At 44.9% G+C, this 25,725-nt stretch overlaps 1 protein-coding gene across 35 annotated transcripts in view; it reads left to right on the top strand.

The window, feature by feature from the left end:
• The window catches only part of KIAA1217 (KIAA1217 ortholog), a 705,985-nt gene that overhangs the window by 546,460 nt on the left and 133,800 nt on the right, over positions 1-25,725 (top strand). For 32 of the 35 annotated variants that reach the window (XM_070601047.1, XM_070601015.1, XM_070601011.1 and 29 more), the window contains one exon: positions 14,637-14,835. In XM_070601047.1, the coding sequence (XP_070457148.1) occupies positions 14,637-14,835 (199 nt within the window). Of the gene's footprint in view, positions 1-611; positions 693-14,636; positions 14,836-25,725 lie in introns of all 35 variants that reach the window. The other 3 variants (XM_070601008.1, XM_070601009.1, XM_070600998.1) reach the window with 1 other exon arrangement.

Genomic DNA, 25,725 nt, shown 5'->3' with positions numbered 1-25,725 from the left:
TAAATACTGGCACAGTACGCATAGTAAACTGAAGGCATTCTCCAGGGTCAGCCAGGTTCAGGTGTCAGAGTTTCTTTCCTGAATTGTGATTCTGATCTTCTGTTCCTGTAAGTATACACATTGGGTCTAGTCATAAAAAACTCTTGTCATCCTATGTGGCAAAGCACAGACACAGAGCACTGTGTCACAGGCCTGTCTTTGGAGAGCAGCCCAAAGCAAGATGGCAGGCTGGGGCTTGCCACCAGACTGCATTCTGACTAAGGAAGGTATTTTCTTCTGGTTCCGGTAACTGCCCTGCAGCCTTGGGACAACCTCAGGACAATAGGCCAGTGTGACATATTCTCGGACAACAAGGTGAATTGAGATTCTCCTGTGGCAGGATATTTTGGGGAAAACTCGTTGCCAGGCGGGACTTGCTTTCAGCGTTTCTCTCTATAACATAAGGATGGAACTGCCACCATCCTTCCCTTCTTTGAGGGGAGGGGGTCACCTGTGCCACATTGTCATCATGAACGAATAGATGGTCCATTGGGTCCAGCTATTCTTTTTCTATTCATGTTTTCACCCTTTTTCTTTTCTATTTCTCTCTCTCTTTTTCTCCTGCCACACAGGCTTTGCAGTGCATGCTGATCTCTCTTCAGGCAGAACTTGACATTCAAAGGTACTTGATGAAAATTGAGTCATCCCAGCGAGTTAGTACTCTACCTTTTCTTTCTCTGCATTGGGTTGCTCCTCACCTCGTGCCTTTTTCTCAACCGCGTGTGACATTCTAATCAGTGTCAGCCACTAAACCAGATGGCCTGGACGTTTCCCTGTCTACCCCAAGCCCTGATTTAAACCTGGCAAAGCCAGACGCTTGCAGCCTTCTGAAACACGTGCATCGTTTTTAAACTGTGAGAGTTAATATTACACTGAGCACTAATTGCATGCTTGCTTCGAAATATTTCCTTGACTTCCCACAAATTGCGTTGTGGAATCCACAGTCATGAGGCAGTGAGTCAGAGGCCTCTGCTCCGTCGTCTGAGGAGTGGGGCTGTCTAACGGGAGACTCCGTCCTCGCCAGCTGACTCAGGGCAGAACAGTCGTGGAAGTAAAGTAGAAGCCTACATCATTCGAACAGTCTCAGAGCTCTGTGACTCCTCCTCCACTCAGTTCCAGTAAACCCAATATCTGGTCCAGATCGTTTTCCTGGCATATATCTTAATACTAAAAATGATGGGAATGAACACGTTTATATAGAACTTACTATGCGCCAGGCACTGTTCTAAGCGCTTTACGAGTATTAACTTCTCTCAGCCACCTCATGAGGTAGGTGTACTGTGGTCTCATTTTAAAAATGAGGAAACTGAGGCACAGAGAAGTTAAGTAACCTGCCCAAGGCCACAGAGCTAGTAAGTAACAGACTTGGGACTGGACTCCAGGCAGCCTGGCCTCAGAGTCAGTTTTCCACATATTTTTTATTTGCCCGTAATTCTCAATGCCCTCTGGTTCTTAAGAGGTCAGGATAAACCTGGAAGGGAGTGGGGCGAGTTTCCAATCCCTTGGCTTAACTTTGGACACCTGTACCAACTGACCCTTTGGCACACACCTCTTGTGCCCTGACCATGGACTGTTTCTGTATCGTCTCCTGAGCATGCACAGGGCAGAACGTGTGGTCTTTTCCGTGAGGCCTGAACCATCCTGTGCTTCCGAAGCATCCAGCAACCTGGCTTTTGTACAAAGGTGACTTCTTTCCCATTCGGTCGGTCTTCAGTGACCACACTGACCTCTTGGGCTTTTCTTTCTTTATATTCAGTCTCTTTGATCTTTTTTTAAGAATAATAAGCTCAAATGGGAAAGCTCCTGCCCAAACAAATCGACACAGAGGTAAAAGTTGTGTAGACATACTACAGAGAATCACCGTCATGCCCTGCGCCATCTCAATTCTGCTGGGCCGGGCACCTTCAGTTTTCTCTAGGAGTTCTTAATTGTTTTCACATTCGTATAATTCATGCCAGATAGAGGCATCTTTATGATTGCCTTGCACACACACTGTGCACTAAATAGAAAGGCAGGAAGGGAAAAGAACGTCATGAGGAGTTCTTCCCTACAACTCGATACACTGCCATTAACTCTTCCTTTCTAATTTTGGAACAGAGATTTGACATGATGATGTGGGATTTTCCGTTATCAAAAGTACAGAGTCTGGGGTCCTCCTTACTATTCCTTTTTTCCTTATGTTTGAAACAAATAAATTCTCAGGCCTGACTTTTTTTTATTTTTTGGCATCTCAGCAAATAATGGGATATTTGAGAAATTTTTCAAGGTTCTTTTTAAGCATTTATACGCAAGTTACTGTGACAGTGGTGTTTTTTGGAGAAGGAAGGAGATGAAAGTTAGCGTTGGAAATAGAAGGTGTTCTTTCTCCCCTCTGGGAAGGGAGTAACTCTCAGAGCGGCTGTGGATGTCAAATTCTCTGTTTTGAAGTTGGAGGTGACCATTTACCAACTTCGGGCAAGGTGGACACAGTGAGGAGTGCAGTAGGGAGCCAAGCCCCCTAGAACCACCCTAAAGAGAATGGTTCTACCGAAAGGTCACTACACACTTCACGTCATTTACAGTTGACAAATTCCTGTGCACTTTTTCTCCTCACTACAACTATATCAAGTAGATATTCTGATTCTTTGATAAAAGTGAGAACTAAGGTTCACAGAGATTTCCTATGAGGTCACAGTGTCAGCGCATGGCAGGACTGGAGTCTGCATTGTGTAAGAATAGCCTGATAAAAAGAGTTAAGTCATGGGGCTAGCCCAGTGGTGTAGTGGTTAAATTCACACGCTCTGCTTTGGCAGCCTGGGGTTTGTGGGTTGGGATCCCAGGTGCAGACCTACACTCTGCTCATCAAGCCACGCTGTGGTGGCATCCCACATATAATATAGAGGGAGACTGGCCCAGATGGTAGCTCAGGGCTATCTTCTCACCAAAAAAAAAAAAAAGGAGAGTAAAATCCTCTCATTCTAAATCTTGTCTTCCTTCCATCTCTCCAAATGCTGGTATTCTTTCCTCTAGCAGGACTAGAAGAAAGGAGAAACTTGGGCCTGAAAAGCTAGTTGGAACTTTCGCAAGGTGTTTTTTCATTTGAAAATCACTCCAGTGAAATTGGGATGGTGGTTGTGGGAAGCGGGGTGTAGGGAGGGTGCATGTTTTTGGAAATGTGAGTTTGAAAGTAACAGCAAACTCTACTCCTCCGATGTCTGGAGAGGGTCTGGCTACAAGCACCGGAGCCTTGGCGGCCTCGGGCCCCACAGTATCCTCTGTGACCCAGCTCTCTGTGGCGCCTTCGCTCTGGGGGGTGGGATGGATGTCCTCACATCTCCCACGATGCCTAGGGAGGGGGCCTCTGCTACCAGGAAGAGCCTCTTTGGTTTCACAACAATGCGGTTAAGCTCTGGGGACACCACCCCTGGCCTGGGGCCCCCACATCCTCTCCAGAAAGAACTGAAGTCTGGGCCACAGGGATGAGCTTAATCACGGCTTTTGTTCAGAGGTCGTCTAAGGTGCATATTTAGCGCTAAGTGTTGTGCTGGTTGTATTTTGCTTGAAATTTCAAAGCCTGCAAGCAGGTCCGTTTCCTTTCATCGCTGTAATAACAGCAGTCCTCACAGGGACACCTTTTCTTCTGAAGCTTTTAAGTGCATTCCTGGCTCTCTGAATTGCAAAGGCATCCGCTGCCTTGCTCCAGCCTCTCCCAGTGAGGACTGTGGGAGCCAAAGCCTGTGAAACTGTTGGTTTGTTTATAATGCTCATCTTCTTGTTTCAAAAATAAAGAGACTGATTGAGTCAAGGTAGCTTGCAATAAAGAGACATCTACCTGAAGGTGGATTAACTAAAAGTCAAGCCGTGAAACCTCGTAGGAAGAGGAAACAAATCTACAAATATAGCTAACTATGATTGGCTTGAACATTAAATTTAACTTCGACCTTTCTGATATACAGGATATTTTATACACAGTCATGCACCCCATAACGACGTTTCAGTCAATGACGGACCGCGTTTACGACAGTGGTCCCATAAGATTAGTACTATACAGCCTACGTGTGTAGTAGGCTACACGATGGAGGTTTGTGTGAGGACACTCTGTGATGTTCGCATAACAAAATCACCTAACAATGTGTTTCTCAGAATGTGTCCCCGTCGTTAAGCGACACGCAACTGTACTCATTATAAGACAAAGTAGTACTTGTTACTCCTTTATGAAGCAAAATTATTTTCCTTGTTTTAAATTCTAAAGGAAACATTGTTTGTTCATGCTTTCGTAAAAGGGACATCAATCAATTGACATAATAGACAGGGTCAACAAGAAAACAGCAGTATTCTTAATCTGACCTTTTATTTTGTGTCAATTCCTTCAAGAGGAAAACACAACACTAAATAATACTTGCAGGAGCTGCAGTGTCTGAATTGGGTGAAGTGGGTGGGGGGCTAAGTTCCCGAGCTCCAGATTGGGAACTTGCTGATGTGTAACTTTCTGAGTTGATGGAAGGATGCGAAAGAGAGAGGGTGGCAGGCTAGGCCTTATCTTCTTTCAGTAGCCTTTATCTCATCCTGGCTTTGGAGGGAAGTCAGAGCAGCAAGTTCAAGGTGCTATTTCAGAAGCAAGTCTGTGTCATGTTACAGGTAGGACACCAGGTGGACAGGTGGCAGGTTGACATCTATTCCCAGAAGTGGAGAAGGCAGCCCTGCATGCTGACCTGGTGAGGGGCCCACCCTCTGTCTGCAGGCCAGCAGGCTTCAGCTGCTCCTCGAGGCACAGCCAAACCAGTTAAAGGAAAAAACAAGGACAACTGTAATTTTAACAGCCTTAAAATTAAGTTACTGTGATGGTATCAGAACTACAGATATGAGAGTCTGTCTCTTTAGAAGGTGAAGTGCATAATCTGCGTGTCCAAAATTATTTGATGACCTTTGCCTCTTCTTTCTTTTTTTTTTTGTTGAGGACAGTTAGCCCTGAACTAACATCTGCTGCCAATCCTCCTCTTTTTGCTGAGGAAGATTGGCCCTGAGCTAACATCTGTGCCCATCTTCCTCTATTTTATATGTGGGACACCTGCCACAGCATGGTTTGATGAGCGGTGCGTAGGTCTGTACCCGGGATCTGAACCTGCGAACCCCAGGCCGCCGAAGCAGAGTGTGGGAACTTAACTGCTGTGCCACCAGGCCTGGCTTTTCTTTCTTAACTGTATCGTTTTTGGAATTGGAAGTCCATGCAATTCTGGATTCCTGCAAAATTTTGCATTGCATGAAAATGAAAATGGGTCTTCCTTCCTGTGTTTTCCTAAAATTTGTGTCCTCATTTCAGGGGCCGTGTATAAGGACAAATCTTTTTACCTGGTGTTTAATCATCTGGAATACACATGAGAAGACAGGAATGGGCATGAGTATTTTCAGGTCGCCATCAACAAGAATCTTTCTAGATTTTGTGAGAAAGTTTACCTTTCCCCTGATCCACTCTTTGAAAATATGTTTATTCAGTCATTTCCTGATTTGCGAACATAATATATTCTCATTTTGGAGAAATAAAGAAAAAAGCATGTCGCTCATAAATATCTCTTATAAAGAAAATCAGTGCTAGTATTTGAGTGTTGCCTCCATTTAAATTATGAAAAAAAATCCTTAAAAAATCTTGATTCTGATTACCTAGTATTCCATAGTATGACTACATTGTAATTTGTTAACTGGTCTTCTAAGTCGTTTCTAGATTTTGTTTATTCTATTAAAGGTGTAATAGGTACACATTTTGTCCCTGACATTCTAGTACAGGAAGTATCACTTTTTAAATTTTTGCAAATCTAATTAATCTGGCTTGTCTTCAGCAACTATTGAAAATTTTGTTCTCATTACTTGGGGGTCATTAAGAAATCCTAAGGGGTCTGGCCTGGTGGTGTTAAGCTCACGTGCTCCACTTCGGCGGCCCAGGGTTCGCCAGTTCGGATCCTGGGCACAGACCTACACACTGCTCATCAGGCTGTGCTGTGGCTGCGTCCCACATAGAAGACCTAGAAGGATTTACAACCAGGATATACAACTATGTACTAGGGCTTTGGCGGGGGGGGGAGGAGGAAGATTGGCAACAGAGGTTAGCTCAGGGCCAATCTTCTTTACCACCCCCCGCCTCCAAAAAAAAGAAATCCAAGGGAGTGTGTCTAGTCCATAGAACTGGGCAGGCCCTGTTGGTCTCCTAGGACTCAGCAAATGGCCTCCCATGCTGTCTGTTGCAGTGGGCTTGTGGGACTCTCTGCCAAGCCTCTCAAGCTTGGGCACCCAGTTTCAGCCGCTGTAAGCATGTCACACATCCTTCCTCCTTGGGGGGAAGAGGCCACTCCTTGTAAATGGAATCTGGGTGTCAACGATTCAAGAACACTGTCACCATCACCTCACCACCAACAAAACTAGCATCCTCTTCCTGGCCCTGGAAAACCATTCACCCCCTCTTCCTGCCCAGTTAGCAACATCCCTCCTCTCCCATTCTGGCGGCCACCTCCAGATTCATTTTCCAAATGCCTTTACCTTCTAAGGCCAATCTAGGGAGAAGGTCTTCAGGGTGGCCTCTATAGCATAAGGACACCGTTAACAGCCCTTCTCCCCAGGAAGACCTTAGAACACAAATGCTTGGCAGTTTTCCCAGAAAGTTGGGGTGATAGGAGAGATGTTCCATAATTTTTTTGTTTTTGTTGCTGACAACTATGAGGACAAGATAAATTAATAATATCTCAAAAGATTAATCTGACACGTGAACAACTCAAAACAGAGGATCTGTGTACTATACTGCTTCTTTACATAATGAGAAAGCATCCTTTTCTGCAAAGAGGTGTCCTTGTCATTTCTTCCTTGGCATCTGTAAGATGGGGCTTTGCATGGCAAGAGTGGGTTGGCAGAGGGGTCCCACTCAGCTCTCTCGGCTCATTGCAGTGCCTGCCTCACCGCATGTATGCTTGTGGCCATCTCTAGACAGGGAGGCAAGGGGCAGTGACTACTTGGCATCACCCCCTTGTCATCTTTCTGATCTGATAATGAAGTAATACACACAGTGAAGGAAAATGTGGAAACAAAAGACACGGTTGTACTTTGCTCAGCTGCTGAATCATCTGATTTTACACCAGACCAAACATCTCTCTGTTTGCACAGGTGAAAATCATGAAAAATGTCTGGGTACTCTTTGGGTGGAAAGAGGGAGGAAGGGGTTGAAATCGTACCCTTGAAGAAATAGGGAACAAACTGAGCTTATCAAGGATAATTCATCAAAATAAATCCCAGAGAAAATGCTTCGCCTTTGTCCAAGCTGGGGAAGGGAAATACTAATTTTCAGAGCTAAATGTAAGTCTCTATGAGGATCTCAGATATGCACAGTTGGAAATTGGCATTAGAATGGGGTTTGGTACATATACATCCTTCTCGCTGTAAAGCCCAGAAGTTCCTGGTTACCAGTAAACCTGGCATGTGTCCACAGACTGCTCACATGAAGTGCCCAGATACACACTGGACACTCAGTTGTGTGTCTGTATTACCAGCAGGACTTTTTAGAGCTTGCACCCAAGTTTTCTATTAAAAACAAAAGCTGATCTTCTCCTCTAAGTCTTTAGCATCAGGCCCACTCAAAAGTTTCGTAAGTGTTATAAAACTAAGTACAATCTCTCTTAAATTTGTATTGCACTTCTTACATAAATCTTCCATTTCTAGAACCACAGATGTGCTTAGTCTATTCCCCAGATTGGCCATCAGCCACAGAAGTTGTGAGAAGCAGCCAAAAAGCCATGTGGGGACCAGGGCCCACTGCTGCAGAAGCACACCTGGCTGATGGTCCTAGGACTCACCTGAGAATGGCAGGTGGCCGGCCCAAAGGGAGAGGATCTCGGTTGATGTGGCCACCTGGGATGGGTTTATTAAGGATGGGAGGTGGGATGGAAAGCGGGTATGCCTTAGGAGGGCTCTTTGTCTTTCTTCCCATCCGCAGACCCAAAGCCAGCATAGGTTTTAGACTTTGGAAACGAGGAGAATTGTGGTTCTAGAAAGGACTCTATAGGCAAATTTAGAAGCTTAAACCTTCCTAGTGACAATTTGCTAATTCTTCTGATGCTAGAGGATTGTGGAGCAGGAATGGTGGAGGAAACTAATGTCTCGGTATGGTCCCTTGTTTAATTTCTGATATCTTGCTCTTTGAATCTTTTGAACTGGAAAGTTTTCTTTGGTTGAAGTCAGAATTTTGACTGAAATTTTGAGTTAAAAGCTTCATGAGTGCAAGAAATGGGGTTGACGTGTCTGACTGTCATGATTAAATGAACCACGTCAATTAATGAGTACTTGGTTAATGAGTCATTCTGAACATATTTGCGTGCGGGAAGCTTTACTCTATTTCCAAATTCTCTGTGGCAGACTGGGCTTTAATTAGGATGAAGTAAGACTTCAGTAAGGCAACGTCGAGTTTTCTTTTCAAAATGTAACATAATCCGAGGCACAGTGTACACACTGGCTAACCAGACACCCCACCGTTCCCGACAGTTAGCGTATTACGAAAAGCTCCATTTGCAGGTTTTATTTTCTGGACCTGGGCATTTCAATTTAGGGCTTAAAAATGGGAATGAAGAAACATCATCAATGCCTCTAGCTCTACCTTTCTTTTCTCTTTGGCTTTAGTCTCCAAATACAACAGCATTGTAAAGAACGAGAATAAATTTGACCCCCTGGTACATCATCAGGCTCATGGTGAACATTTCAGCCAATACTTGTTCATGATGATAAAATGCAAGCACAGCAGTCTTTTAAAAATTAATGCTGTGCAACTATGTTGCATGCACTTGAGGATGTAAATGCAGAAAACTAGATCTTAGTTCTAACTAGCTACTTATTTCTATAGAGCAAGTGCTGTAGGGTCAATAATTTGAGGAAGTCTCAGTAAAGTTTTCTGGGTGACATGATTTTTTCTTCTTTATGTATATCTTAGGGTTATACAGTTTTAGTCCTGAAAGGATTAACTACCAACTAGTTCACCCTCTGGTCTTACGGATGAGAAGACTGTGACTTAGTGAGGTTGTATGTTGCCCAGTTTTTGGTAGAAGCTGACTAGCACCAGCATCTCCACACTCCTGGTTAAATGACCTTACCCCTGAGTGTCAGCTCTGGAATCCTGCAGGCTCGATCCCAGTTCCTTCACTTGCTAGAATTTTGGGCAAGCTGCTCCCATGATTTGTTTTCTCAATGGGAGCGAGAATGATGAAGTTGCATAAGGGTTAAACAGTGTCACCTAGCACAGTGCAGAGGCACTCAATTTGTTTGTCCCTTTCTCTCTTCTCTCACCTCTTCATTAGGAAGAGAATCCTTCTAGAGAGCTGGTCTGCACGTGTTGCAGATGAAGCAGAGGGGGGATCTGCAGGAAGCCTGTTACTCTAGTGTCTCTAGGTGATCAAAAGCCCTCTTTGAAGAAAAGAAGACCAGAAGGGACAAGTGAGGTTCAGATGGGCTTGTTACCCAGACTACCCCTTCCTGCACGACCCCAAAGGACTTCCCATTGGGCTTTAGGTTTGGGGGTCATGTGATGATTTGGAGAAACTTCCAGAAGGTTGTGATGGAAACAGAGAGAGATTGGTTGGTGTCATGGATCTCTGTGAAGCACCAAGGGAAATCCAGCCTTCCCCATCCTTGAGTCCTGCTCAGGTGGCTCAGAGAGCATCTCCACCATCCCCTGCTTCATGCATCTTCTCTAGTTAGGGGCACTTCTCCACTCAGCAACTTAGGGAAGAGGATCCAAACGCCACTCTGTAGACAATGCATGACCAAAAACAGGCTTCACCTGAGCCCAAAATGAGAACAATAACTCTCAACATAAAGACTTTTTTTTAAAAAAGATTTTATTTTTCCTTTTTCTCCCTAAAGCGCCCCAGTACATAGTTGTATATTTCCAGTTGTGGGTCCTTCTAGCTGTGGCATGCGGGACACCGCCCCAGCATGGCCTGTTGAGCAGTGCCCTGTCTGCACCCAGAACTCTAACCAGCGAAACCCCAGGCCGAGGAAGCGGAGTGCGAACTCAACCACTCGGCCATGGGGCCGGCCCCAACGTAAAGATTTTTTTATTAGGCCAAATCTGAAATTGTGCCAGTATCCTGCTTCCCTCTTTTTGGCATTAAAATATCTTTCCTTTCTCATGGTAATAATGATACCACAGAGAGTGATACTTTCAATAGAAAGGGCATTTTTGGATGCCTCAAACTTTGCAAAATAAAATCTTAACCCTATATTGTACCCTCCCCCATAATTTTTTTAAAGAAAATTTAATCTATGAAATAGAAAATAATGGAAACTAATGCTCTGGAGAGTTTCGCTTTCTCCATGGGTATTGCTAACATCATGAACCTGAGAGCCCATAGCAGCCTAGGCAGGGTTGCTGTTACAGTTGCTCTTTGTCAGTGATGGTTTACTTGCAAGGCGCAGAGTCAAAACTAGTTTAAGAACAAAAATGGAATTGATTGGAAGGAATTAATCAGAAGGGCCTCACAGTGTACTGGAATCAGGAACTGGGACGCCCAGGGGCACAGGTAGCTCTTTTCTTTATCTTTCGGGTTCTCCCATTGTGGCCTTGGGGATCTCTCGTCTCCGTTTTCCTATGCAGATCTGCTTCATCCTTTCTCTGTACTCTTCTCTATCTGTTTCACGTTCCCTGACCATTTCAGCCACAGCTTCATACGACCTCCCAGTTCAAGTTCTCAAAAGACACTGATTCATAGCTCCTCCATCCCAGGTCTGCATTTCCAGGGGTAAGAATATGATTGGTTCAGCCAAGATCAGGTGGCTACTGATTGGTCCAATCAACTGAGACTGGGCTGGGAGTGGGTTATCATACACTTTGTTGCTCAAACCAGTATACACTTGAGAGTGAAAAGGGGTTAGTCTTGCTAATTTCACCAGGACTGCAGGTGCAAAGCAGGACCATCCCAGGGAAGCTGTGATGTACACTCACCCTTGATATGGGACATGGGGCTTTGGGGGCTTATCCATGTGCGCAGAGAGGAATTGCTCAGAGAAGCGGGACATTGTTTAGGGGCCAGGAACTCTTTCAAAGATGGCTAAGTGTCAAGTCGAATAATAAAAGTAGAACTTCTCCACGTATTCAGTATTACTGGAGAAGCTTACAGGAGGCATGATCCCATCACGAGGTTGCCTGTAAAAAGAGATAACTTGGTACTCAGCTGCTTTTGGATGACGTTAGCTCAGTTGAGAGAGCAGAGAAAGACTTCAGGCTCCCATGCCTCAGATTGTGTGCAGGGGTCAGGGGAGAGACTCCTTTCGAGGCCGGCATTTGTCCCACCTTCTCCTCCTTGTCCCTGAGTGCACGAAGACCAGAGAACATGGGTGAGTGACTCAGCTCAGGGCATCATCCCATTGCTCTTCCTCATCCCTCCCTTAGCTCCCCCCCGACCCACCCTTCAATGTCAGCAGCTATTCCCCCAAACCCTTCTGCCCTGCGCTGTCACCCTGACACACCTCTTAGCTCTTCTTATCCAACGGTTACATGTATATTATCCTTGACCCCAAAATGCACCTTAAATGCATTATGAGTTCAAGAACCACCTTCAGCACTTCTAATCCCCAGAGCCTAGCACTGCTGAGTACTGAGTCTCTGTTCCAAAGGCTTTTTGACTTTTTTTTTCCATAGATCAAATCACAGGGTATCTGATATTAGTATCAGCAATTTCCATTGTCTTTTCTCTGCACTAAATGATGTCTCAGCAGCAAGCTGGCATCTGAGGGGAGGGTACCTTGTGAGGAGATTGTTAATATGAAATGATGGTTTGCAGTGAGAAAGCGAGTGACATAAAAACAAGAGGAGCTTATATTTAGAACTGAGTAGCTGTTATAGGAAGTTTAAAAACAAGATTTAGCCCTTACATCTTTATTTTTATATATACTACCACCACGGTGACCCTGAACAAGAAATAGAAATTTGATTTTGATTTTCTTCAAGGATTACTGCCTTTTGCAATGGAAAATGACAACTCATCAAATGGGTCATGTCTGCTGTAGGTTGCAAAGATGACCAAACAGCAGAGGTTTTAAATGTAGCCATGTTACTTTGAGTCATATTATTTCTCGGCTGTTTTGCTAAACTAAATGCGTCCTTTTTTTAAGTCAAGGATGAGGACATCTTAGCTTGATATTCTGCTGAACAGAGTAACCAGATTGCTACTTCCTTGAAGACTGTATGAATTTATGTAAATCTTGGTGAGCTGGGAAGCGATTTAGGGTTGATTTTTCTAGTGAAATAATATTCTTAAAGGGTGCCAATCTCTGTAACAGAAGCAGACTTTATGAAAAATAAATCTAGGGATAAACCACTTGGAGAGCTTGCACAGCAAAAGTAACCCGAAGAGAGAATTTAACTGTTAATGGGTGTCCTTTCTGGCCTTGATATTGGCATGTAATCTGAGCTGAGAGATTCCTGTGGAACACCCAGATTAGACACCTCCCCAATGCCACATCTGGCACTTAAGGGGGTACAGGGGACTATGTGCTGACTTTATTCCTCTTACCCCCTATGGAAAGGTCCTGAGAGGCAGAGCAAGGTGCAGTGTCTGGATAATGCAATAGTACTGCTGTCAAGAGGGATGTCCTTGTACTTCTAGCAAGAAAGAGAGGAAAGAAGCTAGTCATCCCACCCTCAAAGGCTCCCCCTAGAGGCTCAGGCACAGCTGGGGCATCATGTCTGAAAGAGCTCTGTAGCCGAAGCGGAGGCGGGGCTGGCTACATCATTTCCAGTGGACCTTGTTCCAAAAATGGTTAAGAATTTCAAGGCAGCCGTAGCCGAGCATGAAACTGAGCACGGAATCCTTTTAAGGGTGGGGCTGCACGGGCTGGACGCCCAGGAAGCTGCTCCTGCTTTGAGAGTTCAGTGCCTGGTGCTTCAAGATGCTCTGGCATCCTTAGGAAGACTTAAAGGAAATTAAGGAATGTAAACAAACCAAAAAAGTGGCTCCCAGGGACTGCGTTTATCCCACGACCTGCCCGTCGGCACCTTTGGCATCTTAGAGAAAATTCACCTGCCTGATTAATTCAGCTCAGTGTGCCTTCTGGAAGGTGCCTGGAATCACGTCATGCAAGGCCGGGGGCAGACAGAGGGAGAGGGAAAAGCTGAGATAATGCATTCATTCAGCCTAATCCCCCCAGTTTCGCTGACTCCCTTTCTCTGACCTTCCACAGTATAATCTATCTTCATACGATAGCTCAAGTGATCTTCTAAAAAATGCTTCTGATCCTGCCCCCTCCCTCCTTTCCCTGCCTAAAATACTTCCATGGCCTTCTGGTGCCTTAGAGCCAAATTGAGAATTCTCACCCTGACTCCCAGGCTGTGTGTGAGCTGGTCTTTGCCTGACTCCAGCCCCACGCAGCCTCCAGTGTTAGTCACTTCCTTCGACTTCAGGGACTTTGCACATGCTGTCCCCTCCACCTGGAATGCCTTTCTCTCTCTTCATCCCTACCCTCTGGTCGCTCCCTCCTCCCAGCTACCCTCTTCCTGAAGATCCCAGATTACGTGCTTTTCCAACTGTCCACCCGTGTACACCCCCTCGCCAATCTGGGCTACACACGCTCATTGCACTTTTAATCGGTCTTCAGTGTCTGTCCCCTGACTAGACTGTAAGCACCAGGAGGGCAGGATCACGTCTGTTTTGTGCATCGTTCTATCCCCAGGACCTAGCTTAGGTCCTAGAACATAGTAGATGCTCAATAGGTGTCTGTTGAAAGGATGAATGGATGTACCACACGGTTCATAATTATACACGATCTTGTATTACTTGCTGTCCTTCACTAATTTCACCAATTAGTTCTGCAACTCTTTGACATCAGCAACATGTTGTCTATTTTTCCAAATCTCCCACAATGCTCAACCAGTAGTCTATGTTCATGGAATGGTATTGACTAATAGATGATGAGCATTTACATATCCAATCCCCTGCTATTACAGTATAGATAACTAAGAGAGAAACCCAATGAGGTGGTGTGCTTGTGTGGGTAAGTTGTTATCGATACTTGCTGCTGATTGGCAAAGGAAGTAATGACCAAACCAGACATAATCTGACCCATGGGATTTCTGCCTCAAAAGAAAAAATTCAACTGTGATATAAATATCTCCCTCACAATTTTAGTTTACTGAATTTGGAGACAGTCTTGATAAAGCCTTTAAAGAACTGGATGTGTTTAGTGTACTCTGGCGTGAGTGCAGTGTCCACTTAGGGATATATAAATGCGCGCAGTTCCATCTGTTGCCATAACTGCTGTTAGAATTTGTCTAGCTCAAGGAATTGATTTGCCATCCTTCTTTCTTATAATGTGGCTTGTCCTCAACTCCTCGCGTGAAATCGCATTTGTACAGTAGATGTCCAGTGATAAAAATCTCAGTGGAATGCTCAGGGACAACAGATCTTTTTCAATAACTTTCACAACCGATCCTGTGACCCACTGGGTCTTTAGTTCTCTACATCCAGTCCTTCTGATGGACTTCCTTCCCTGCCATATTGTTTTTCCAGATTGGCACACCTTGATGGCATTGAAAATATTTTTAGCATCATTAATAATAGTCTGTTTTCCCACTTTCTTTCAAATGCTTTTTGCAGACAAGAAGCCCCAAACTGTCTCACAGTCCCCAACCTCCCAATTTGGGCGACACGGTCGAGCATTTATCAGAGGCGTCTGTTGATTCCTTGGAAGCCATGTCTGAGGGAGACGCTCCAAGTCCTTTTTCCAGAGGCAGCCGGACTCGAGCCAGCCTTCCGGTGGTGAGGTCGACCAACCAGACGAAAGAAAGATCTCTAGGTAAGCTTCAGAAGGTAGTTTCCGATGCCCCTTTATTACCTCGTGTGTGTTTTTATAGTTGTTCTGTTAATTCGATCTTGATTTGTAATTAATGCAAGTACTCGGAAACTTCATTGATGTAACATCAAGCAGTGAGGATGCAGCTGGTCCAAGCTGTCTTAGGGGCTGGGCACGTTCAGAACTGGCAGGGGTGAGCCGCTCCAGCAAAAGGCTAGTAGTGCTTGCCTATGTTCCTGATATAGGGAATAATGAGGGACAGACCGCAAGAATGAGCCTCGTTTCTCAGGAACCTCCTCCGAAGTCCCAGAAGCCTGAGCAGTTGGGGTTTGAGCCCTATGATGTGGGTTCGCACCAGCCCCATGTCTGACAGTCTCGGGGAAGGATATGAATGGCTCCAGAAAAAAACAGGTGCAACGTGGCCAACACCCCCATGACAGGCAATGAAAGCCACAAACACGGGGCTGTTCTCCCCACCACACAAAAGGATGGAGGGGCTTGGCCCCTGTTAACATAGATTTTCCTTCTAACGAGCTTTTAAGAAAAGCAGGAGGATTCTTTCTGCCTTACCAGTTACCATTTGCTTTCTCATATGGGATATTCACTTTCTACCCTGCTCTGCTTTTTCTTTTTCTGGCCCTTTAATAAAATGTACAGGTCATGAGGGTTTTGACCTCTCTGCCCACTGGGCTGGTGCTTCATACCCTTAACCTGCCATCTCAAGGTTCCAACTCGGTACCTGTGTTTGCAGACAATTCAGGTTAGGGGCAGGAGAGGACAGGAACAGGGTCAACCCACAAAAGGCTTCAGGGTCTGGCCCCTGCAGAAGATGGCTCAGTTCTGCCTCCTAAAATGTAGCAGGTGCTTGCTTGAAGAAGAAAAGAGAAGAAAGATGTGGGGTGGAATCCTGATTTTGTTTCCTCAGAGCAGACTGGGTTCAGACATTGACCTAGCTGTCCTTAAAAAAACCCTATTATCATTTTCATGATCAATATTAATTTTTAACATGAAATGTGGTATACTTCGTCTTAGCTTAGTCCTCCAGGGTCCCTCATTTTACCAATAAAAGAAAAAAACACAGAAAAATAAGCTTTTTTTCCTTTTTTTTAAGGTCAATAGTTAATTAAATGGCAGAAGTGGGAATCTAGGCCTCCAGTTCCTATTGGCCCTGTTTTCAAATGAAGGCACAGGGACGCGTGGGGACGTGTACACCCACGGAGCATACTGGGCCAGTGTATAGGGAGCAGTGTCAAGATGACAGCTTCCCCACTATCCACAGCAGGCTGGGGCTTTCCATCTGGATTACCGAGTCCTGTGCTCTCTTAGCCCCATTCTGGCTTGAGGCATGAGTGCAGGAGCCAGCCAAGGAGTGGAATTTCTCCTTTGTGCTCTGCAGGAAATGAGTGAGGTTCAGGTCTCCGTAAAGATAGCCTGTGCTTTGAGAAAGAAAATGAAGATAAGAATAAACGCCTCTGCGCCTTCCCCCCTACCTGGAGACTATTGAGCCTGCTGGAGAATGGACCCTTTGTCTTGCAGGCAGGAATTTCCCCTGCAGCCAAGCGCGGTTGGCAGTGCACCGAGATACTGGCAGCGTTCAGGAAGCGAGCTCTGGGCACAGAGGCGGCAGCATCCGGTGGCATTCTTGCCCTAGGAATTGCTGAGGGTGGCTAGTGTTCTCTCAGGCGGTGGCTGCACTTCTGCAAAACGCTCGGTTTCACTCTGAGCACACCTTGCTGTGAAGTTCTGGCGAGTGCTGAGTCACAGCAGATTAAAAAATGCATCCGAGGTGCTTCTTCTTCCAGCTCCATGAGGGGCTTTTCGGTCTGTGATTTTCACAACTCCTGGATGGAAACAAAGGAACACTGGGAGAGGAAAGGAGAGAAACCAGAAGTTTGCCCAAGCGCGGGGAGCCCTGGTTCCAGAAAATCAGGCTGGCACTGGGCGCTGCCCTTGACCGCCTCCTTGTGGCCGATTTGGGAATGTCTGCCCGGTCGCACCAGGCCTTGGGGCGTGATGCAGTTAAGCTGCGATGGGAAATAAACAGGAAAGTGCGAGTCAGGGGGAATCTAAACACAATGTCCCTGCCAGAGCCTTGCTCAGTGTTCGGGAAAATCCCCGTATGCCTGTCTTTATTTCACACGCAGACCCGGGCTCCTGGGAAGAGCAGTGTCCCCAGAGAACCTGGGTCAGGAGCAGCCCTTGGTGGCAGGCAGAGAAGCGGAGCTCTGACTCCAGGGCTCAGAGGCTGCCAGGTTGGAGCCTGAGCTGTGACCTCCTGCAAATCCACTATTGGTGCCATCTGGAAGCTCCGGTTTTCTTTTAGGATCTGTACGTTGTCATTTTATCTTAATCCTCAGAATTTTAAGATCTCCTCTGAAACCTTGTTGATCCTGTCTTTATTTAAAATTTTGCTAGTTTGTTCATCGTGGATTTTGCATTTTAAAAAATATTATATTGAAATATTATTTAATCTTGATTACTGAGTTTTGGGGGGGGGCGCCTTAAATTTTACACCCGAGGAGAATGCCTCACTCCCCTGACCCCAGTGGCTGCCCTGCGTGTCACCCCGGGAATGTCACATACCATCGGTGTGGCCTCCAGCCACAGAGCCCGGAATGAGGCCGGAGTGGGAAAGGTCAGAGCCCCAGCTACTCTTCTGCACATGCGCACTCTGTCCCTCAGGCCTTTCCCAGTTCGCGCAGGGCTGAGGGGGAGACCGGGGCGCCCTGAGGGCGGAGCGCCCGCTGGACAGAATCCTCAATCCTCTCCTGCTCCCTGGAGGGGATGAAACTTCCCCTCGCTTCAGGCAGGCTGTGCTTGGAGATAAACCTGCCTGCTTAATCACTTTTCCACTTGACTAATTCCTCCTTTCTATTAGTTTTGCGTATTTGGGGGATGGGAGGAGCGCAGGGAGGCTGGGCATGGTGCATTTCGCAGAGGCTGTTAGAAGACACGGAGGACAGAGAAGGGAGGGCAGGAAGCCATCTTTTAGCACCGAGAAGCTAGCCATCGCTGGTGCCTGTGTAATATTCTCCCTTAGATGCTGTCCTGCGTGCGGGATGTAAGCTTCTTATTTGGGAGAGGCATTCTGAGACTGCAGGCAGGACCAAGTGACCGCAGAGCACAGCAGTCCTTTCTGATGTTGGGGGCCAACTAGCCCTTCTTGGAGGTTTACAAAGCAGAAAGGTAAAGAAAGGAGTTTGCTGGGCGGCTCTGATTTATAACATGACCAGGTCCCAAGGATTGCCCACCTCTGAATCTTCACTTCTGCAGAGCGATGGGCTCCCTGCCGGCTCCACCCTCCCGGAGCCCGCACGAAATTCTTCTCAGTGGAATTTATGCCGTTGCTCCTTCTCCGTCTCAGTGCAAATGGAGGCCATTGGGAGAAAGGAAATCTACAAAATAAAGTAAAAGCCGCTTTGCAGCAGAGTTTGGCTTTAGAAATAATTTCTGTGAAAAATTGCCCCACTAGGGCCAGCCCGGTGGCCGAGTTGTTAAGTTCTCACGCTCCGCTTCCGCGGCCCAGGGTTTCGCTGGTTCAAATCCTGGGCCAGGACGTGGCACCTCTCATCAGGCCACACTGAGGCCACATCCCACGTGCTACAACTAGAAGGACCCACAACTAAAAATATACAACTATGTACCCTGGGGTATTTGGGAAGAAAAAGGAAGAATAAAAATCTTGAAAAAAAAATTGTCCCACTGATGTTAGGTCTGGGTCTTCATGATGGAGTCTTTTGCTTTTCATCATCGCTGTCTTATAAATGCTTGTCTGGAATGCGAATGTGGCCAGGGGCTGGTGTCTTGCTGCTGTGCGGCCAGCATTGGGGAGAGGGTAGCCACAAGCTGTTCCCACCCTTCCGTGTGCCCTCAGGAATTTAAAAATAAAACTTATGTGAAAACAAGACCAGGGGCAGCAGCTTCCTTCTGGAGGCAGCCAGATGCCTTTGTTGACCGTGTTCTGAATGGTTGGCTTTAGAATGGAGACCTCCCTTACCAGCCCAGCTGCCAGAGGTGCTGCCATTTCCGTAACAAATTTCCTCTTAAGTGTTCCCACTCAATAAGCAAGAATGATTTTAAATGGCTCAAGAGGATTTTAGGCTAATTGAGGGAGAACTTCCCAATGCATGTGAATTGATAAGTATCTATGTGGCTGTTCTTTTATTCCAAGGTGGTAACAATGATGGTGATCGTTCTGTAACAGGGATTTAAGGAAAGAAGGTTCATGGTTTCCAGAATCTTCCCTACGCATAAGAGTGGGTAGAAGGTTAGGGCAAAGGATTGAAGAAACCTCCATCCACCGAGTGGAAAGCCAAGAAGGTTTAGAGGCAAAGACTGGAAGACTCATATTAGATTGTCTGATTGTGGAGTAAAACCTTTCAGTGCTGCAGCTAGAGATATGGGGTTAAGTAACACCATTGAATAGTTAAGAAAGAAATACATTTCAGAAAAATGAAAAGCAGTATTGCTCTATAGAATAAGTGAAACATTTATGAAATCTGTTTTCCTAAGTACTAGTAGCCATTAAAACGTAATGTAAAAATTTACAGGAGAGAGTCTCGTAGTAGATCAATAGGTTGGGGCACATTCCTGACCTTTTTAGGGCTGTCAAAGAAAAGGTCAGAGTATTTTCTCTAGCACAGGCACCAAGTGGATGGAGTGGGTGCATATGGCAGCTGACAGGCATTGTCCACTCCAACCTCCTCCTAGGGTGCCTACACTTACTTCAGAGACTGGAAAGCAGACTCATTCTGGAATATCAAATGTGCTGGGTTCCACAAGGTAGGAACCAAAGCATTTGTGGAGGCTCCTGGGTTTTCTTTAGCATCATTTGCCAAGGTCTCAGGGCATCGTCTCTGCCTTGATAGCATCGAGAGTCGGGGTCTAAGGCGTCCATCTTTCTAGTTCTGAGGGCACGGGTGTGCCCTGGCTCTGCGAGAGTACCTACCAGCAGCTTCCTGCTCCAGGCAGCCTGGGTCTGGAGTCACAGCTGGCCAGAGTGGCAGTAAGATTCCTCCTGGTCAAATGGGTGCGGTAGTATCCCAATTCTACAGTGAAAATTCAGCCCAATGATTCTGAAAGCCATTTAATACATCCATTTTGGCCTGAACTAGCTGAAGTCAGTTCAGTTCTCTGCAACTGAACTCTGACTGATACAAGGGGTCTAATTTACTGTATTTGTAGAAATTAAAGTGCCGCCTGTTCAGAAAATATGAGGAGTCCTTGTAGGTACAGACTGATGACTTCTAGAGACTTGAGGGTGAACTGGAGAATGAACTGGAGGTGTGGTTTTCTAACTGTTCTCAGAACTCTAGAGTTCTGTGGAATTTTCTCTGCTATAAATATTGTGGTTTCGTATAAGATGTCATTTAAAAAATGAGCTATGCTAAATTGCTCGCACACAGTAGAAACATTAGGTAGACCAGAGGTATGGGGGAAGAAAGAAAGAAGTTATGAAGAAATTTCCTCTGTACAACAGGAGTCCTCAAGTATTTGAATTTGGCAAAATTGGGTGAGTCGGACAGATGGCCTCTTTGCTTTCTTGCACTTGACGTAATGAATGTCGTGAAACGTAGTTTTTGTAAACTGAATCAATCTTTAAACCAAGAAAAGAAAAATGGATTCAGGGCTGGGAATTAACCACTGAAAGGAAGATTTTCAAGAAATTCTTTGGTACAGTGAAACAGTTCTTGTGATACAAGTAATCACCCCTAATTTTCCTTTGTAAGCTTGGATGTTCATACATGAGGTTTTCTGAAAGAAGGGAGGATTTATTCAAGCTTACCCACTTGGCTCTCAATTCACCCGTAAGAAAGAATGTTCTTGTAAAAGATCGTGTGGACTCATGATTTGTTTGTGCTTACTTTGAAAAATAAAGTTAGAGGTCTTTCGAAATTTCTCACTGTTAAAATTCCTGGGTTGAAACTCTAGAACAGATTTCTGAGACTTTGAAGAAATTGTTTAGTTAATGTGGTACCCAAGGAGTTCTGTGCCGTTTACCAGTATCTCTACGATTACTTTGCAGACAGGACGCAGGTAGGAAAAGCATCAATGAGGTGAATAGAGATTTGACTGATTCTAAGGGTCAGAGCCCCCCCAGCACGACCATTATTTTACAGGGTCTCTTGGTGGTGGGCAATGGAGTCTTGGAGAAGACTTGGGTTCTGCAGTTTCTCCTTCTTCCTTTATGGCCAGGGCATTGCTAAACCTGGATTACAGGTCATCTTTTCATAAAGTTCACGTAAAACCTTTCAATACTGCAGGTGGAGCTATGGGGTTAAGTAACTGGAAAGCTGACTTCAATTTCCAAAACCATTTCGGAGAATCAATCTGCCAGCCAGCCAGAGTGAAATACTTCTTTCTCTCTCTGTGACAATCGTGATACCCCACCCTACCCCAGACACCCAGATAATGTTGATGGGGTGTTTTTCCTGATGTAAAAAATACTCTTATTCAAAAAAGAACTCTTCATCAAGTTTCATAAGACAACATAGAAGAAAGTAAGGCAAGTTTTATCTGTTATGTATACCGCTCTACATCTGATATAGATTTAATTTGACTTATTTAAAATTAATAAAATTATACAAGAACCTTTAAAACAAGAATTAATACAAGTAGCAGTGGGGCACAATATGCATGCCCAAAATATTAAAATAAGAAGAATTGCTGTAATTGCAGCCAAGACAAAAAAGGAAGATAAAAAGAGAAATATAATGAGTCAAATGGGTTTCATTATTTAAGAAGAGGTTTATGCCAGCTTATTAGAAAAAAAAGACTTTAAAGCACTATAATGCAAGAACTCCTATATCTCAATGTTGTTGACAGCATATAGTGTAATAGACAGTTATATTTATCAGTCGTTTTATGAAAAGGTTTTTCATATAAAACGTCAAAATCCAAGGATGTGGTGTGAAGCCTTGTTGTTAGAAGGCATGTTTTTGGATTCTCTAGGTTTCTGATGCTCTAATCTGATGCACGGAAGGAGTTGATATAGTCTTGGTGATTGACCTGGCCCTCAAATGATTGGCCCTTGGCTATTAATTGTCTCATCAGGGTGGGTAACTTCAGATAGAGAGGAAAATCTGAGGAGCAGGTCATTGTTGAAAACTTCAGTGGCAAAAGAGAGAGAAGAAATCTCCCTGTGGTGAGAAAATTCCAAATTTTTAATATGTTCTAATAATAGCAGCTATTATTGTACACTCTCTCCAAGAATGAAATTGGAAGTATCTGGATTCAGGTGACATACTTGGATATAGTCTGCTACGGTTTGGTTAGAAAAACAGAGGAGTCCAGAAATGTTGCCTGAACTACTTATGGGGGAAAAGATTTATGTTATCCATCAGTCTCTTTTGCTTTCCTTTGGCATGAAAATTCTACCTAAAATCTGTTGACTGTGCCTTGCTCTTGTTTTGGTAAATGCAAGATTCGCAGCACATTTAGTTTCTTGCCACGTTAATTTGTTCTTTAAAAGCTGACTTTAAAATATAATGTTTTATCTTCAACTAATTCTCTAAGAGTTCCCACACATTTTTTGCACCGGCTTTTACAGAATATTCTATGAAATGCTGAAAAAGAATATTAAGGTGCAAGCGAGCTTTATGTTCTATACTCAAGTAGAGCTCTATTCTTGGTGCCCTCATCCTGGGAGTGGCCTCCAGAGGGCCACCTGCTGCTATCTGGAAACAGGGATTTTTGGCAATTTATGTTTTGAGAGGAGTACAACAACACAAGAAGGCTCACATTCTGCATTGCTAGAGGGTAGATGTGTGTCTTCCGAGGTGAAGGAGTCAGTGAAGGGTCCCGGTCAATTCCCATCCAGATTTCTCAGACTCTGGGATTTGGGGCTATGACTAAGCAGCCTCGGGGTCTGGAGACAAGGTCTGTCTGGACCACCAGGGGACTCACTTTCCATCCAAAAACTGCTTTTGAAGCATGATGGTGGTGCCTCAGTTCTTCTTAGTCTTAGCCGCTCTCATAGCAGCTGTTGTTGGCCGAATTGTGTCCCCCTAAATTCATAAGTTGAAATCCTAACCCCCAGGACCTCAGAAAGTGACTGTATTTGGAGATCGAGCCTTAATTTAAAGAGATAAGTTAAAATGAGGTCATTAGGGTGTGCCCTAATCCAGTATGGCTCGTGTCCTTATAAGAAGAGGATATTTGAACATGGATAGGTACAGAGGGAAGACCATGTGAATACATAGGGAGAAGATGGTCATCGACAAGCCAAGGAGAGAGGCCTCAGAAGGAACCAACCCTACTGATGCCTTGATCTCAGACTTCTACTCTCCAGAACTGGGGGAAAATAAATTTCCATTGTTTAAGCCCCCTGGTGTATGGAACTTTGTTACGGCAGCCTTAGTAAACTAATACAGAGGCTCAGGGCTCTCCTGCTCTCTACTTCCTTTCTCATTTGAGGGGACAGTCAGGCTGATGGCAGTTGCCACAAACTTAAAGTGTTTCTTTCTTCAAGATAGTAAAATTAGATTCGTTAAGTTTTCTGTTTATTTTAATTTGGTTTTATGCTAGTCTCTTAACCTTATCACAGTCCATCAAGTTGGGTTCTTAGCATTATAAGGGGGAAATTTTAAAACCCTTGGTACAGATTCAACTTCCATCCCTACTTTTCTGCTTGGCATCTCCCAAGCCCCATCCTCAAATTTAGCAAATCAAAGTGGTTTGACATCTTACTGGTTTAACTGTCTCCCATCAAGAAAAGCTCTTATTTTCATCATGCTGAGTTTGAGTTCTCAAAAGTTTGGTAATGTCATTAAAAATTATACTCCCACCAACTTTTCACTTTTAGAATTTTTCCTAGGTGTTAATTGGCTTTCAGACATCTCTGGCTAAGTGTCTCCCAGTAATATAAAGCTAAACGTGATAAAAATAAGTCCTTCCTTTTTTTCCCTCCATAAATTTTGCGCACTTCTCAATTTTTTTCTCTATTCATGTATTTATGCGTTTATTAGGAATCTATTCAGTTTCTGGCGCTGTTGAAGATGCCATGGTGAGTTATTTGAAATCTGGTTCTTGTATTTAAGGAATTTTCAGTATAACAAAAGACACATGGTAACCATCTAAGGACTTTAAAATATACATAAATCAAAGACTACCCAGATGAAGCTGTGCATACGCCAGCCATGCTGGCCTCCCAGCTTTTCCAGCGATCTCGCACCTCAGGAACTATGCCCATGCTGCTCTCTGTGCCTGCCTTCAACCCCCTAGTCCTGGTCCCCCCATATCTGCATGGCCCCCTCCTCACTTCATTCAGACCTCTGTTCAAATGGCGCTCATCAGAGAGCTCTCCCCTAGTAAGATAGCATCCACCCTGCCAGACTCTATCAATTTACCCTACTGCCTTCTTTCTCATGATACTTATCATTTAGGATGGTGGTTCTCAAACTCTAGCAGAGAACTTAAAGCAGATTTCTGGCTCTACTTCTTGAGTTTCTGATTCAGGAGATGCATTTGGGCCCTGAGAACCTGCATCCCTAACAAGTTCTCAAGGGATGCTCTTGCTGCTCGGCAGAGGATCGCTGATTGAGGACAATATTAAGTCCTGGGGAAGACAGCGTCATTACAACATAGCACCACATGAGGGCATTTTACTCAGTCCCCAGTAGGCAATGGAAAGTCGTCATTGTACTTTGGCAGGAAAATATGGAGACCTTCCATGTCTGGCCTGGATCCTGTCCTTAAACTGGAGTATTTAATCCCAGCACATGCGACTTGCAGAGCCCTCCCCAGAAGTGTGGGGATACACATCCTTCTCGCAGTGAGCTGTGGAGCCATCCTGCCCATGTAGGTCGGCGTCGCTTTCTACTCTTTGCTGTTCCTATTTTTGATCCTTATTTGATCTCTGAACCATCTTTATCCACCTTCTCATCCCCCAGCTTGACACACTTAGAAATGCGGGAGATAGACTCAACGCTGAAAAGGTGGCTGGCCTTTTCGTCTACTTCACGCCTCTCTGCACACACATCCCAATTTCCTGAATTCAGGGATTTCCCCCACCAGTGTCCTACCCTTGTCTGCCCCAGGGGAACTCTGGCTCCAGCCACCATCAGTTGACACCCAGACATTGATATTGCTCCCGGTGGTGACAAGGCCTCAGAGGCAAATGGATGAGGCCAGTGCAGCTGAAAATGTCCCTGAGGAAGAAAGTTTCCTTGGGACAGATGCTTTATGCTTTGATCCAGGGATTGGTTTTGCACAATTCTAGGGTTATGTACTTTCATATGCTTCCATTTGCCTTCATAAGAAGACTCAAGTAATGTAGGAGCCTTTTGAAGAGCAAAAGAGTTCAATTTAACAAAATATGTATTAAATACCTACATTGTACATGGTGCTATGATGGGTGGGAAGAAAGGAAAACCATTCTTTTAATAGTATATACTGAGTACCTACTAACGCACTCTTGGATGCAGTCAACAAAAGAGTCACAACCTTCTGATCTTCTCTTCTGTTGGGAGAGGCAGATGATAAACAAATCTAATATATAACAGATGGTATACGGGCTATGGAGAAAAGTAAAGGAAGGGAAGAGGTACAGAGATGAAGGTAGGAGAGCTGTCATTTTAAAAAGGATGGACACAGAGAGCATCACTGAGAAAGTGACATTTGAGCCACATGCTGGGGCATGTGAAGATGTAAGCCATTCATATCTGGAGGGAGAGGATTCTAGGCAGAGGGAACAGCCAGTGCCAAGGCTCTGAGCAAGAGCATGCCTGGAGCATTCAAGGAACAGCAAGGAGACCACTGTGATTGGAGTCATCCAGCGCCAGAGGAGTAGGGAATGAGGTTGGAGGGGCAACATGGGTGAACAGTGTAGGGCTTTTCCAACAGCAAAGACTTGGGCTCTGCTAGCCATGAGAATGGCTATATTGCAGAGTTATG

This window comes from Equus przewalskii, chromosome 30, assembly GCF_037783145.1.
Source record: "Equus przewalskii isolate Varuska chromosome 30, EquPr2, whole genome shotgun sequence".
In the NCBI taxonomy this organism is placed as follows: Eukaryota; Metazoa; Chordata; class Mammalia; order Perissodactyla; family Equidae; genus Equus; species Equus przewalskii.
The sequence above is the reverse complement of the archived record's forward strand: the minus strand, read 5'-3'. Positions and strand labels throughout refer to the sequence as shown.